Below are 15237 nucleotides of genomic sequence, written 5' to 3'. Positions count from 1 at the left end.
TCAAATACGGTGCTGGCAACAGAACTCGGAAGACCACAGCGAGTGGGAAGGAAAGTATAGGCTTTGGCAGACCAGCAATAACAGTAGTTACAAAACACAGTCCAGGTCTTCAGAACAGAGCAGCAGAGGATCCCTACTGTGAGCTCTTCCCACCTGGGCAAGGCTGATTTCACTCTAAGGATGGAGAATGACGAATCACTGAGAGCCTTGAAAACTCAGCACGGGGCACCACAGCAGGCGCCCTCTGCATCTGTCCCACCTGGTATCAGTGGTGCTCCAGAAACGCTCGCTGGAGAAGCCTTGTGGTTTTCTCTCCAGCAGTTCTAAAAAGGGTTAAGACCACCTTACATAATGAGGGTGGAGCAAGCTAGTAAATACAGCTGTTTCAAGTAAAAGCAGTAACGGAGGTGGACACGGGAAGTCAGTAAAAGGAGGTATTTAGGGAAAGGCAGGAGGAACGAGAATTGAAAAAAAAAAAAAGTCAGGGCCAAAAATTCCCCATGAAAATTAACCTCCAAAAATAAATAAATAAAACGCATTCCTTATTTAAATAGACCACAAAGCAGCACGCCCATGGAAAAGATATAAACCACTTCAACCATAATCCCCTTTTCATGGAACAGAGGACAACCTGGGTTTAGCTGGAGAGGAGGGGGGAGGGGGCCAGGCACGAGAGTGTTGGGCACAGTCTATGTGCAGGCAAGGAAGTGGCCTCAAGAGGGCACATTTACCGTGGGCATCTCAAACCTTCCAGCTGGATGGGGCCTGAGATGAAGAAATGGAAATGAGAGCTATGGTCGCTGTTACTACTAGTGTGCGGAGGCCTATGTGCCAGTACTGTGATAAGCACTTCGTACACGTTATTTCATTTAATCGTCCCCAAGAGGAACGTTCACTATGCACACGTTACGGGGAAGGAAGAGCAGTTGGAGAAAAAATGGGCTGGGCACCATGCTGCCTGCATTCCACGGATTGCCTCAGGGCCCGTTCACAACACTCCCACGGGGCCAGTGCAACTACCACCCCTGGATCACTGGTGTGGGAAGGCCGTACAAGGGAGTAAATCGACTGCTGCCTAGAGGAGGGGAGGAACCCACCTGGGTGCCACAGCAAAGACAAAACAGAGCCCGAAGTCAAGCCAGAGCTGTCTGTCTCCAGAGCCCATGCCTGGACCACCAGGCACTGACACCTGCCTGCCACAGCCCACTCAGTCAGCGCAAAAGCTCGCACGACTCTCAGACCCATCGTTCTCACTTTCAGGGGAGACAGAACTCTGTGACAGCACACAGAACTGCAGAGAAACAAAACAACAATCAAAATGGCAAAAATGCAGAAATAATTTAAGACCCAGATGATCGGCAAAAGCAAAACTTAATAATGATCCTACAAATACATCAATTAATACAAGAAGAGCAGCAATCAAAAACCGCAGAGAGCACAGGATGGAGCTGATGAGTGCCTGATTAGAAAGTCCTACGGTTTAAGTGTTCAAGATTTCTAGCTCTTTTCAGGGGCATGTGCACAGTAGGAGTTTTGCAAGGTTGCTAAGCAACGCCTGGCAACCAGACTCCAGCGTGGATCACTCATTAGGAGTCCTTGGTAACACTAGGAAGGCAATAATTTTAGTTCATGAAAGCCAAATTTTCGAAACCCTTAATAACTCATGTAATAGGTTATTAGTAAGTAGCCCTTAGCCATACATAAAAATGCAAATCTATAATTGCCCATCTTTCACTTATAAGAACTAAAGAAAGATTTGTATTTTTGAGACTCATCATTCATTTATTCAACACGTACTTGTGGAAAACCTACTATGTACCAGGCCCTATTCTAGGCACTGGGGAAATGGACCGTGACAGTTCACCAGTGAACTGCAGACTATACACAGAAAACCATTTATCCTAGAATTCTACTTTCAGGAAAATGAGGCCCAGAGAGGTAAAGCAATCTGTTTAGAGTTGCACAGCATACTGGAGGCAGGTGCACTCAGCTGCTCATGTCAAGCTAGAGAGCACTTTGCTTCCCTGAAAGGCCACCTCACTGTTGTCAGCCCAGATTGGCCCCATGATTCACCAGCTTGCCCCTGGTCCTCTGAGCTGGCCCTGAGGGCTGAGAGTACCAGGACGCAGAGCCTGGCTGTTGAGCATCTTGGAAAGTCTCCCACTTGACCTCGGGACCTCTGTGGTCAAGTAAGGGAAAGCCTATGACACGGTGTCGGTTTTTATTGGACCCAACCACCGGCGAAGCTTGCCGTCATCTGGAGTGATGGAGAAAATTAAGTTACCACATTCTCACGTTTCAGCCTTTCGCCCGTTTTCCTTCGCAAACAGGAAATGTTTATTTAAATACAGCAGTCTCCAGCATGTTCCAGAGCCAAGTGAAAAACCAAAGATGTCCACTCCTGCCCCACTCCGCTGTTCAGGCCACCACCTCGCCACAGGCGAGAAGCGGGCCTCCGCCTGCCTTGAGGCAGGACGGGGAGAAGGGGCCCCACGTGAGAGTTCATTTTCATCTGTCTCCTCTTCTTCCAGGCCGAGATTGTGGCTGGAGAAGAATTACATCTGTGGGCTCCTTTTGCACTCAGAAGGGTAAATGCAACATCTGTTTACTCTGCGCTCCATGGTAAATGTTTTGTCTCAGGCACCGCCATTCACTTCCTCTCCTCTTGTCCTCTAACTCTGCTGCACGGATAATAAATTACACTGAGTTCTCCTCTATGTTTATTTAGCTTTCTCATGGGTGTCACCTCCTCATTGAGTGCAAAAAAAATTGTCAGTAGTTTATAAACGACAGAGAGTTTCTCTTTCTGTGTGATGCGCTGACATTCTGGAGAAGAAGCTGGAACACAGACCCCCAACTCTGACACCAGCTTAATTATGAACAATTTAACAGGCCCCACTCCAGGCCTGAAGCAAAGTCCAAAGGGTGACCACATTATCCCCACGCAACTTCTCCTGAATGGCGGACCGTGAGCGGATGAGGTCTCAGAAGTCAAAAACACCCAGAGAAACAACTATACACACACACACACACACACACACACACACATACACACATCCCTTCATAAAAGCCTCTTTGGTAGGTAGCGCAGCAGGAATGAAGAGGGAGAAAATGCTGCTTCTTTGTTATAAACCATAACATAAACACTTGAGATCAGAAAACTGGATTTTAGAAAGGTCCCGAGCATCCGAGGCAGTGCTGACAAAACTTAGACCCCATGAAAAAATAAGCCCTGGGAAGCCAAAGAGGCTCACCAGAGGAAGTTGCCTTCTCCGTCCTTTGCTTACATTCTTTAAGTTGAATTGCTGGTTTTCTTCTGTATATGCAGTGATTTTATACACAGTTACTGGAATGCAGTAGAGGCTCAAGTAATGTTTGTCAAATGAATGAAGGGAGGAATGAATGAGAAATTCCTCCCTAAAGAAATCCTTAGCACAGCTTAGACATGCCAAATATCCCCCCAAGAGTTTGCAGAATTGAAATGTTACATCTGAGTTGACGGAGACAGGGTGAGGGGCGATGAAGGACCATTGGTGGGCTGCTCTTAACCCCTGCGCTCATCCTGACCCAGCTTGCTTCTGAAGACTGCCCCCTCTCCTGGGGAGGAAGGAGACTAGAATGAGGAGCTGAGGAGCCAGCCTTGGCAGCCTCATGGCCCCCATGCACCTGAGCCAAAGCAGCACCAGTGACCAGAAGCAAGGCAGATGAGACTCAGATATTCCAAAGGACTTCCTACTCTGCCATTGCCCGCCAGTGACCACGACTGCAGCAGGGGGCCCGTGGGAATGCCCAGGACTCCAGTCTCCACCCAGTGTCTTCAGTTGTGGAGTAGAAGGGCAGCCCCAAGCTGCCTAGGGCTCCTGGGGGAGGCGGCCAGTGGTGTGCTGGCTGCAGTGCCATGCCTACAGCTTTCGAAGACTCTCTCCATGCCAGAAGGAGTAGGGCCCACTCTCCTCGATTTCCCAAACGTGCAAGATGATTTTGAAGATGAGAGAGAAATAGCCCCAAGACCCTAAATAGGAGAGCTAATGTCAAAGCAAGCTGATGTTTGCAGGGCGCACCCAAAGGCGCAGCAACAGCAGCCTATTCTAAGACTGGTATTCTAAGATCGGAGCCCAGCGAGAACCTTTCCAGGACTGTCTGCTTATAGATCCTAGCCCAAACTGATGCTTGTTTGAAGGATGTCCAGCAGAGCGGTAGGAGCTATGGACTCAGGAGCCAGACATGCTGGAATTCAAAGACTTAACTAGCTACACGACCTTGAGCAAATGGCAAGATGGCTTAACTGTAAAGTGGACCAATAAGCATTACCTATGTAACTAATAAGACTGTTGTAGAGATTCAATGAGATAACACCCGTAAACAAATCAAGGCTCGGTAAGCATTCATTAAACATTAGCCTCAGTTATTATTTCACTAACTCATGTGGCTGGCCCTAGTGGGGGAGGGAGGGGAATTTAGTTTATGAGTTACAGGCATCCAAAAATGCTACCAAAACAAGTTTTTCACTAGTATGGTAAAATATAATGTCTGAATTAAGTGGTGGAAACCTGGATTCTGGCCCTTTATTGCCATCAACTTTCTGTGTGACCTTGGGCAAGTCATTTCACATTTCTGAGGCTGGTTTTCTCTCTGTGTTAATGAAAGTTCAGCTCCAACTCTCTAGAATTGCATGGTTCGACCACACACAATAATCATACACTTGAAAAAAAATGTTTTGAGCCAAAGGAAAGCTCCAGGAAAAGGGATGGCAGTTCTACTGAGCGTCCGCCCAGGGACACATAAAGAGTGAGCAGGAGAGAGGTGGGGTGACAGGCGGTGATTAACAGGAATAACACACTCAGGGACAATTCATCGGAGACTCATGCCACTCGCTCCCAGTGTAAGAAGCTTCCAGTCAAGAAGGCGGAATGGAAGACCCACACACCTACCCCTCAGACATGTGGGGAAGGGGCAGAGCAAGGCGGAGAAGTCTAGCACACCAGAGCAAACGCTCACCCACTTCTGGGCTGTGTTCCCAGGCTTTCCAGCCCCCTCCAATTCTCGCTCCTTCCCCACTCCCCAACTGCGGGCTAGGAAAAGCCCACCCCTGAGTCCAAGTTTTGAATTTAGTCCGAGGATCAAAATGATAAATGTTTCCAAAACGTTGACATATGAAAAGTAAATATTTGGTTGCACAATTGGGGTTAAAACGAGGGTCAATCCACCCCACTCTCCAAGCGCCTCTCCTCTCGCTGCCAAGCCCGGGATCGAGGCTGAGTGCGGTTTGTAAGATTATAGCGCTCGGTCTCATTTAAAGGGCTGTCAGCATTTCCATTCTCCGGCCCGTTTGGGGAGGCATTTATAACCCAGCCATAAAAAATTCACCCGGGCTGCAACTTGGCATCTCCGAGGCTGCGCTCCAGGCACGGCGGGTTTTGCAAGCACCCACTCTGAATTCGTTAGGCTCCTCAGAAGTTAGACCTTCAAGCACACTCTCAACTTTCCTCGCAAGGGCAGCCAGAGAGCGGCTGATCTCCAAGCCGGTCACTGTCGCCTTGGGCCCTCTCTCCTGTCTCCGTGCCCTGACGCCCCATCACCCTTCAGCTTTCTCCTTCGCCCCCCTCTTTAATGAGCGCGGACCCCTTAGCCTCACCCTAAGACCTCACTGGCTGTGGTGTTCTCTCCTCCCCTCGCCTCCTGCCAGCGTTCTCCTTGGAAGCTGTCAGCGGGCCCTGAGTCGGGAGCTCTCACCCCCAGAAAGACACTGCTCTTCGCCTATCGCAGGGGGCTTCCAGACCTCTCTCCCCGAACCCGCCCAAAGCCACAGACCCCCAACTCAGAGTGAAGATCCGATCCAGGAGAGGATGAGAGCCAAGACCGCATTCAGCGCGGCCACGGGGAAAACAAGGATCTGGTGCCTGGGGGCCCCTCTGTGGGACCCAGGTGGGTGGCCCGGGTGGGGCGGGGCGAGGGTACTCACAGGCGCTCGGCGTTGCGGGGGATACCCCGGGGAACCGTCCGGAGGCCCAGCCCGTGGCAGTCCACGCTGGCGGCAGAGCAGGTACACTTGGTGGGGCAGGCGGTGGCCGGGGGCCCGCTCAGGACGCTCGCCAGCGCCAAGGCCAGCGCCAGGCGGGCGCGCACGGCGGCGCCGGCCCCTGTTCGCCCGGGGGCCATGGTGTGCAGGGGCCCGGGCCCGCAGGAGGCTGCCTTGGCGGGGCAAGACGCGTGGAGCCCGGGGAGGCGCGCAGGGAGCACGAGCGGCCTGGGGAGTGGGCGGTGGAGTTGGCGCGGAGGAGGAGCGAGCTCGGCGCTCAGGCGCACGGGGCGCGGGCGGAGCGGGGCGCGCCGGGCGGCGGCGGCGGCAGCAGCTCCATCGGCGGGGCCGGCGCTACCCCGCTGCGCATCGCTCGGAGTGCCCAGGTGCGGAGCGCCCCCTGGGCCCGCTGGCCCCGGGACCGGGGCGCGGGCCGGGTCGGGGACCTGGGGCGAGCGCAGTGGGGCACGGCGCCCGGGGAGGTCCGGCTTGGGGCCGGGCTCGGGAGCGCGGCGGCGGCTGGGGCACGGGGCGGCCGGGTGAGCGGCCGGCGCTCGCTCTCTCCATTCACTGAGCAGGGCAGACACCGGAGACGCGGGCCCACCCCTCCCGCCCCCCCAAAAACGCCAGCTCCGTCTCCCATTGGCTGCGCCGCGCGTCATGTCGACTAAGTTGGGAACTTTGCTGGAGCGACCGAGGGCCCGGAGGGAGGAGGCAGCAGAGGAGGGAGAGGGAAGGAACCGGGCAGGAAAGGGGCTCGGCCAGCAGGGCCCCACAATTGAGACTCATTCACTCTTAGGAGCCAAGGAGTGATCAGGCTGGTGGCAGTTTTTCTTTTTTTTGGCACTGGGCCAGACCCTCTACTTGAGTTCTTTCCTTCAGTCCCAACCCCGTCTTGCAAAGGGGCATCTGAGTACCCCCGTTTTATAGCTAAAAAACCAAAGCTCAGAGAAGTGAAGTGACTTGCCAGAGGTCACACAGCTAGCAGGAGCCCGAACCGCGGCACTCTCATTCATCCATGTTTTGCATCACAGCCCATCCAGGCCGCGTCCCTACCTCATCTACAAAGATCCTTGAAGATCCTACCTCATCTTGGCAAAGATGCACAACTTCTTCCTAAAGGGTCTTCTGTATCGACACTAAGGCAATCCACAGTCACACGTGTCACAGAAATGGTGGTCCGTGTTGTTCAGGTAGCTGCTGACAAACCCTACCCAGACGCCTGTCCTGCCTTGCCCAGGCTCCATGCCTGCTGTGTTGCTGAAAGTGTTGATGGCAGCGACTTGGACCCCTGGGTTGACAATGCTGTGTTCACAGTCTTTAGCTGCCACTTCCTGAGTGACTCTGGGTCAATCATGTCACCTCTGATCCTTGGCTTCCTCAAAGCAGTGGGGCCACAGCCCTGTCTGGGCCCACCTCACTGGGTTGTTTGGGGCGTCAAAGAAGAGAAAGTATTTTTTCAAAACAGTCATTCGCATGCAATGCATCCCTTCTGCCCTCCACGCCCTCGTTCTTCCAGTGCCCGCTCTAAATTGGCCAGGTCTGAGCTTTTCCAGATGCCGGTGGGGAGGGGCGTGTGTGTTAGAGGCTCCATAAATCCTTATAGGAATGATTTTGTTTGTTTGTTTGGAGGGAGAGGGCAGGAACTGGAGGAAGTATTCCCCAGACTTCCTTGAGGTCTGTTCACACTGGAAAAGTCTGAATGAGCCCTGCACATACACACATTCACACACAGACACACATTTATGCCTACGCATACGCTCATGCCCTCACACACACAGTCATAGATACTTGTGTACACTCACTCATGCTTACACACATGTAGACACACCCATATACACACTCTCACTCAATCACATACACACATGCACGCGCATGCTCACACACACTCACACGCACCGTAACAACAGCTATGCTCCTGAGAGCTCTTCCCTTTTCATTCATATAAATGCTATTCTGATTTCTTCTACCTCATTTTTGTTCAAGGAAGCTTTCAACTACTTGAGTTCTTCCTTTTCTTTCGTATAAATGCTCTTCTGATTCCTTCTACCTCATTTTCCTTCGAGGAAATTTCAACTACTTGAGCACCTCCTGTAATTATATGGTAGAGGTGTAGATTTTATTTTATTGTACTTAGCAGATTTTCAAAGTCTTAGCTTTAGGCACCCAATTGTATGGACGTGTACACACACATACACACGTGCACACTCTTCAGCCCCTCCATCATTCATAAACTGGTTAGATGCAATTTACTGCTGTTATTCTTGGGAGCAGCTTTCTGTACAGATGCCTTTGCCATCGCCCTCTCGTGGCCATAGAGGGTCTATACTCTGGTCCTTAGGGTGACTTCAGCATTTAAGAACTCTAAACATCCTTTCCTCTGAAGCTTTCCTCCAAACCTTGAACCAATTTAGTACCAGGACTGAGGCAGATGAGAGAACTGGGCAAAGGCCCAAGGGCACACAAGCGTCTCAGACTGTCTGGAGCAGAAAAGAGCAGGGTTTTCTTTGTTTTCCCAAATGCACGCTGGAGCATGTTTTGCAATCCCTTCAGGCTGGGCCTGGGTCTGTGCTCTGAGCACTGTGTGTGTGTGTGTGTGTGTGTGTGTGTGTGTGTGTGTGTGTCGGTGTTTTCCCTTTAAGCTGCTGGAGGGTTTCATGAGCATGACTAGATCCTTAAGTGACTTCATAGGCATTCAAGGGTGTTTCCCCTGGGAGAACCACCTTAGAACAAAGCCTGGGAGCCAATCATCCCTAAGGAAGGGGCAAGTAGAAGAAACAAGAGGTGCACAGGATACTGGCTGTACAGACTCTTGGAGTGTTTGGGCTGGAACAACCTTAGAAATCACCTAATCCAGCATTTCTGCAAGTACCTTCTGACGACTGCTAGTTATACACGTTTCTTCATGGGGGGAAGTTTCCTTGGGCAAAACCGGAGTGAGAAATGCTGCTCACTTTCACCTGTCTTGGTGGTTGCCTCACAGCTGAGCATATTTAGGACCCTGAGAAGTCCTGCAATAAGGAAACTGGTCTGAGGTTTGTGTAACCCAGTTTTCCAGTATATCTGACCCTTTTTCATGTACACTTAAAGTTCTTCTGGAATTTTTGGAGAACCCTCAATGTAATTCAACACTGTATTTAATCACATGGGAACTGAGTCTCAGAGAGGGAAGAACACTCGTACAAGGTCACCTGGCTAATTCAAGAGAGAGCCAGAGCCAGGATCCAGGGCTCCCAGTGCCTAGAATGGGGCTCCATCCACTGATTCTGAGGCATCTGCAGAATGTGTCAGCCTCCCAAGGGAAGAATTACTCTCCCCGGAGAAGTCTGGGTAAGTTCTTAGGAGGTCAGGCTGTTGGGTAGGACTTTTTTTTTAAGTGCCAGAGATGGCATTTATACTCTGTGGTGTGATTTTCAGAGTTCCACACAAATCTCCCAGGATTTTTGGATTTTTTCCAAACCTTTTGATTTTTCCCTTTACTTTTCCATAGGCTTCTCAAAAGGAAACTGTCCAGCCGTCCCCCCCAGAAGATTCATCTCAGACCTTGTCCTCCACCTGTTTTCTGTCTCTAAATGTGAGGAACCACCATTCACGTGGGCACTATCATCAGGTGAGGTGTTCTGGTTGCAGCAACAGAAAATAACTAAGTGAAGTCAAAAAATGACTTTTTAAGAAGGCCTTTGGATAGTGTACAGAATTTAAGGAAAAAACTGAAGAAGGAGGATTCAAAAAAGGCAAGAACCAAGGCAGGCTCTGGGTGCCAAGCCCACAATTTCCAGATTCCCATGAGGGAAAGACTGATCGGCCTCCTTAGGTCCCATGATCACCCTCTTGGCCAGAAAAGACCAGAACCTGTGGGTGACGGTTCCTTGGAAACCACACTCAGCTGGGCAGGCTGGAGCAGTGCTCTCCACGGAAAACTGGGGAGCTCTTAGCTGAACAAGTAGGGGGATGATGAGAAGGCAAAACAGTGCAAAGCATCTTCCCTCTGTCTCACACCACAGCCATTCAGTTCCTGAGTCCTGTTCATTCTTCCCCTTGATTATTTCTTGAATCTGCCCCCTCTTCATCCGTGGTCCTCCCGCCATTGTCCAGACCCTGGTTTCTTGCGTCGTCTTTGCTCACATTGGCCCCCACATCAATTCTCTGACTTTATTTGTTTGTTTTGCTCCACCAATCCAGCAATCGATCCTTTGCTTTGATGGTCAAGGGATCTTTCCAAAATGCAGACCCGAAAATGCAATCCTAAACTTTGAAGCAGATTTCTGCCTCTACTAACTCATCAGCTCCCACGCTCCCACACGGCGGCGTCAAAGTGCCTCCTGGGTCATCCTTCTCTGCTCGTTCTGATCTGGCTAGCCCAGAATCAGTTTGCTGTCAGTTCCTCCAGAAACTTTGCTGGCCCAGCCTATTAAATCCTCAAGGGCAGTGACCCTATATAATCCATTTGCTTCAACATTTCCTTATAAAAATTTTCATACATACAGAGATGCCTAATCAGTTTTTGCATGCTTGATGCCTAGAGGTACAAATAAATCTTTGATGATTGATGAGTGAATAAATGAATGAATACGTGAACGAAGGATCTTCCCAATCAGCTAGCTTATTTGACATTCTCTTGTTGCAGTTTTACTTATTTTGACCCATGATACTTCATATTTTGGGGAGGAGGGAGGTTACATTCTTCCAGAATCTCTGGGAGAGCTCTTCGCAAACTGTACACATTCTTTCCCATTCTGATGTGTTTGCTCTCTCCCCGTTGAAACTTACCATTTATTCTGGTCATTCTCCAATGGATTGTCCAGATCACTGTCTGTCCATTGTCACCCTGTTCTATTCCCAAGGAGGCTGACCTCTGTAGACTGTATCACCCCTTGGTTCTGGCCACGTGAGGAACTAGCAGAATATCAGAGAGCTGGAGGAGAGAGGCCAGGGCTTCCTCCACAAGGACTTCAGTTTGGCAGTGGCTGCCTTCCTCTACTGAAGGTCATAGTTCATGTCCTTCAGCCCTGAACTCCAGCTTCCACTCCCATCCCCTTGCTTCTTCAAAGAGTAGGGGTAGGAACAGCTTCCCACTGGTGCTAAACTTTGGGCAGTCCCCATCCCATGTTGATTTCTTAACCACGCCTCACTTTTCTAAGTCTTCATTAAACTTTCTTCAATCACTCCTTTGAGTTTTGTCATCTGTTTCCTATCAGGGACCATGAAACTGACATACTACCTCACTGAGCCATAGAAGCAGATCCCTGAGGAGTAGGTGAACAGGGAGGGGAGGGAGAGAGGATGAAAACCCCACTTTGAGATTAAGACTGTGATCCCTATTAAATCCTGCTTGGAGCGAGACCAACCCAGGTATGTGAATTTTAGGTTGTTTTCTGGAGAGCAGGGTTAAGGGAGAAGTACCATCGGTCGGACCTGAGAGACCATTTTGTCAATGCAAATGCTTCTTTTTCTCTCCTCTGTGAAAGAAAAAACGATAAAGGCTTACTGCCAGTTAATCTATTGAGCTTCCGCACGGGGCAGGATATACTCTGACTAGGTAAGTGTTTGATGAATGAATACCTAATTTTGAAATAAATAACCTAACATGGAGAAGAAGGTAGAGAAACAGAATCTTCCAAAATCCAGATCCCTCTGTAATGGACCACTATTACTTGGTCTTTCACTCCAACATGTGATTTGGGTCCAGGACTTTCTTGTTCTCATAAGATCTTGTCTCCCTCAAGACTGAACTTTTAGGGGGTTGGCACATGACTGAAATGAGCAAATCAGAGTCTCCCTGGGATTTTTCCACCTAGAACAGGAGAAAGAGATCCAGTTCCTCCGTGGTTGTAAAGCTAGACATGTGAAGAACAGGAGTGAGTGGCCACGTTTTCAGCTGTGTGGCCCAAGCCGGTATAATAGAATGGATTTGACCCATTTCCCAGAATTGTAAGTGGCAACTAGCTTAATTTATCAATCAAACAAACATTTATTGAGAACTTCATATACGCCCAGGAGAAAGCACAGCCCACAACTGGCAACAATCCAGTTAGGAAGACAAAGTTAAGATACATGAAAGAAGAGAAAAGATGTAGTATATAATTAAATGCTAATTGATGTAGGTCAGATAGTGAGTACTACAAAAATTCAAAAGAGGGAGAAATCACTTCAAGCTGGACTGGAAGGGCTGAGGAATACTCGTTGGCCTTTGAAGTATGCATAGATTTTATGAGATCAATGGGAGGGAAAAGGATCTTTGCATCAAGAGAAGCATAGGCAAGGAGGCAGGAATAGGATGGTGTATGGGGGTGGGGAGAGGGCTTTGGGAATGTGAAATATGAGAGACTTCGGGGACAAATTTCTATTGGTTTGAGAGAAAATTTGAGAAAAAGAGTTTCGATGCCTGATTCGCCCTTGGAGGTGGCTTGGCCACCTTGTTTGGAAGTTGGAGTGCTCTGAGCAGAAGCAATGGCTCTGACCTTGAGAGATGATACAGATTGGAATCCCCAGAAGGAAACTAGAAATGTGCCCCCAGATCAACTTTGCCCTGGTCTGAGAGGAGGCCAGATGATCTGGGGAGCTCTTGTATCTCTAAACTGGTGCGTTGAGATGGTCACTCAGCCAGATGTGGGGTCAGCCAGAGTGCTGACCTGAGAGGCCTGGAAGACAGATGAGAGCAATCATGGGCCTTTTGAAACTATGCAACAAGATTTGTCTCATATTTGAGCAAAGCAAGAACCGTCACTGGGGAATGGCTCTCCAATTTGAGGAGTATTAATCACCTAATTAACCAGAACACCTGCTCATAAAACTCATCCCACCCAGGGAACCAAATTAAACAAAGCATGAGGATGTGCCACACAGACTTGGCGGTGGCGTCTGCATCCTTGGCTGGCCTCCTCAGGCACTGGGGCTCACAAAACTCTCCAGCCAGCTGTTGGGGTTGACAGAAACTTCAGAATACCAGCCTTGTTTAGCAAGCAGTGATTAGTGCAAACTCTGAGAAACTTCTCTTGCAACTTAGCTCGAATCACAGATGCCCCTGATGTGCTGGGCACTGTTCTGAGTGTTTGTATATATTAACTCTCGAATCCTCACAACAACCAAATGAAGTCCCCTATTGTGGCAGAGCCTGGCTCCATGCTTACGGATCTATTTTTGTCTTCCTGGGCTCACAGGAAGACTACATTTCCCAGCCTCCCTTGCAGTTATGTTGGGACCATGTGCCTCATTCTGACCAATGGAGCATGTGCAAAAGTGATCCATACCACTTCTAGACTTGGTCTTTGAAACCTCTTACATAATCAGGCAAGCCTTCCCTCTTTGCCTGCTGGCTGGATAAATAGAAGGAATCCAATGAAGGATCTCAGAGTGTCCTGAGAGGATGGTGGCACCACAGAAAGGAAGACCCTGAAATCTCTGAATCACCACATAGAAGGCAGTGACCAAACACTCAGTCTGTAACAAGAGGAAAACCTAAACCCCGCACTGAGATTTGGGGGTTGTTTATTATAGCCATTAGCATTAATTACCCAGGCTGATATACCAATGCCATCTTGGCAATTACATTCCCCCAAAAAGGACTATTCTTAAGGAAAGCTACTACCTATGTGGTATGACTTCAGAAACAACAGGAAGTTCCCCCCATCCTAAAATACAGCCTCTTTCTATTGGTTAATTGATGAAATGCTTTTAAATAGTAACTCTCATTATCTGCCCTTTATTTCTTATTCATTCCATATGTTTACTGAGTACTTTCTAGGTGTAGCTAATGTTATACACGTTATAGAGAAGACAAAGTAAAGACAATTGCTACTCTCTTGGAGCCTTGTATGGACAACAGATGTAAAACAATCAATTAAACAAGAAAATAAAATAAATATGTAATTACAAATTATAAAATGTTGAGAAGGGAATTAATAGGGTGATATGATAAAGACTAACCGAGGCTAGCAAAGTTTTAAAGAAGTGGATAGGGACGGAGACTCAAAAGACAAGACTCTAGCTATGATAGAATGAGGTCTAGAGTGGGGTAGGTCATTACTCCAAGAGACGAAACAGCACGTGCAAAGGCCTTAGAGCATGACTTGCCTAGTTGGAGGAACATAAAGAAGGGCACTGTGACTAGATCCTAGAGCTGGAGAGACACCTGTTCTGGGAAGGTCAGAATTACTTCTCCTTCACTGTTATATTGACCCCAGTGTATGTGAAGTATGACAGTGATATTCCTCCCATCATTTGTGTATATGAAGAGAAGACTAAACTTTTGGATTCATCTGACCTGACAGAAAGTCTCTTGCAGTTCCAGGAGTATTTGTATACAGGGAGCTGATTAAAGGCAAACTAGTTAAGAGATTTGTATTAAAGTTATCTTGTTAAGGCAGCATCATATTTTCCCACAGCTTTTAAGTGTTTTGATGTGGCTAGTGGGTAAGGGATGAAGTTAACGAAGACCACCAGGGTAGGAGATTAAATCCCCTCCAACCAACCCTTGGAGCTACCACTTCATTGAATGAATACTCAATCCTAGGTAAGGCATGTGCATTCCTGTAAAATATTGTATTGTGCAAATTTCTGCTTTCCCTAGTTTCGCCAATGGCATCATCATCTACCCAGATGGCTGGGCCAAAAACCTAACCATCTTTAACATTTTCTTTTTTCCTCCTGACCAACCCCATCCATAAGCTTGCCAAGATCTCTTGATACCTCACCTTAAAACTTTATGAGATCCTACCCCCATTCTTCTTCTCCTTGGACTTTGTTCAGACTTCAATGGCCTCTCATCCAGGCCCTTTAACTGGCTTCCCTGCTCAACTCCTACAATCACACTCCAGAGCCTTAGAGGCATTTCCATTACTTACAGAATAAAGTGTAAAGAATGTACATGGTAAAGAAGGGTCTTTGTCGACTAAGCGCATCTCTGCCTTTATCTCTTGCTTCATTTCTTCTCAAATCCCCATTCCCACCTCAGGCTGAGCCATGGAGAATTAAAGTTTCCGAGTGTTGAGGTGTTTGCCATCTGTCAACTTATCCCACGCTCTTCCCTCTTTCTGTAATGCCTTGCCCATCTCCTCCCTCTGCTGCAATTGTTCTGGTCCTTCACCACGCAGCTCAAGCATCACCACCTCTGTGAAGCCTTTAAACCTCTATTACTGTACCCCTTACACTAATGTAATTATCTCTTCACACATCTCCCTCCTTCCTTGACTAGACAGTGAGACCCTTGAGCAATGGAA

General features: G+C 48.7%; 1 protein-coding gene across 1 annotated transcript in view; it reads right to left on the bottom strand.

Annotated features, from left to right (window-relative positions):
- The window catches only part of SLIT3 (slit guidance ligand 3), a 587661-nt gene extending 581071 nt beyond the window's left edge, over positions 1-6590 (bottom strand). Inside the window, exon 1 of the mRNA XM_023617271.2 lies at positions 5963-6590. Within this exon, the coding sequence (XP_023473039.1) occupies positions 5963-6159 (197 nt within the window). The 5' untranslated portion in view covers positions 6160-6590. The remainder of the gene's footprint in view (positions 1-5962) is intronic.
- Between the last annotated feature and the right edge of the window lie 8647 nt (positions 6591-15237).

Source organism: Equus caballus, chromosome 14, assembly GCF_041296265.1.
Source record: "Equus caballus isolate H_3958 breed thoroughbred chromosome 14, TB-T2T, whole genome shotgun sequence".
NCBI classification, from domain to species: domain Eukaryota; kingdom Metazoa; phylum Chordata; class Mammalia; order Perissodactyla; family Equidae; genus Equus; species Equus caballus.
The sequence above is the reverse complement of the archived record's forward strand: the minus strand, read 5'-3'. Positions and strand labels throughout refer to the sequence as shown.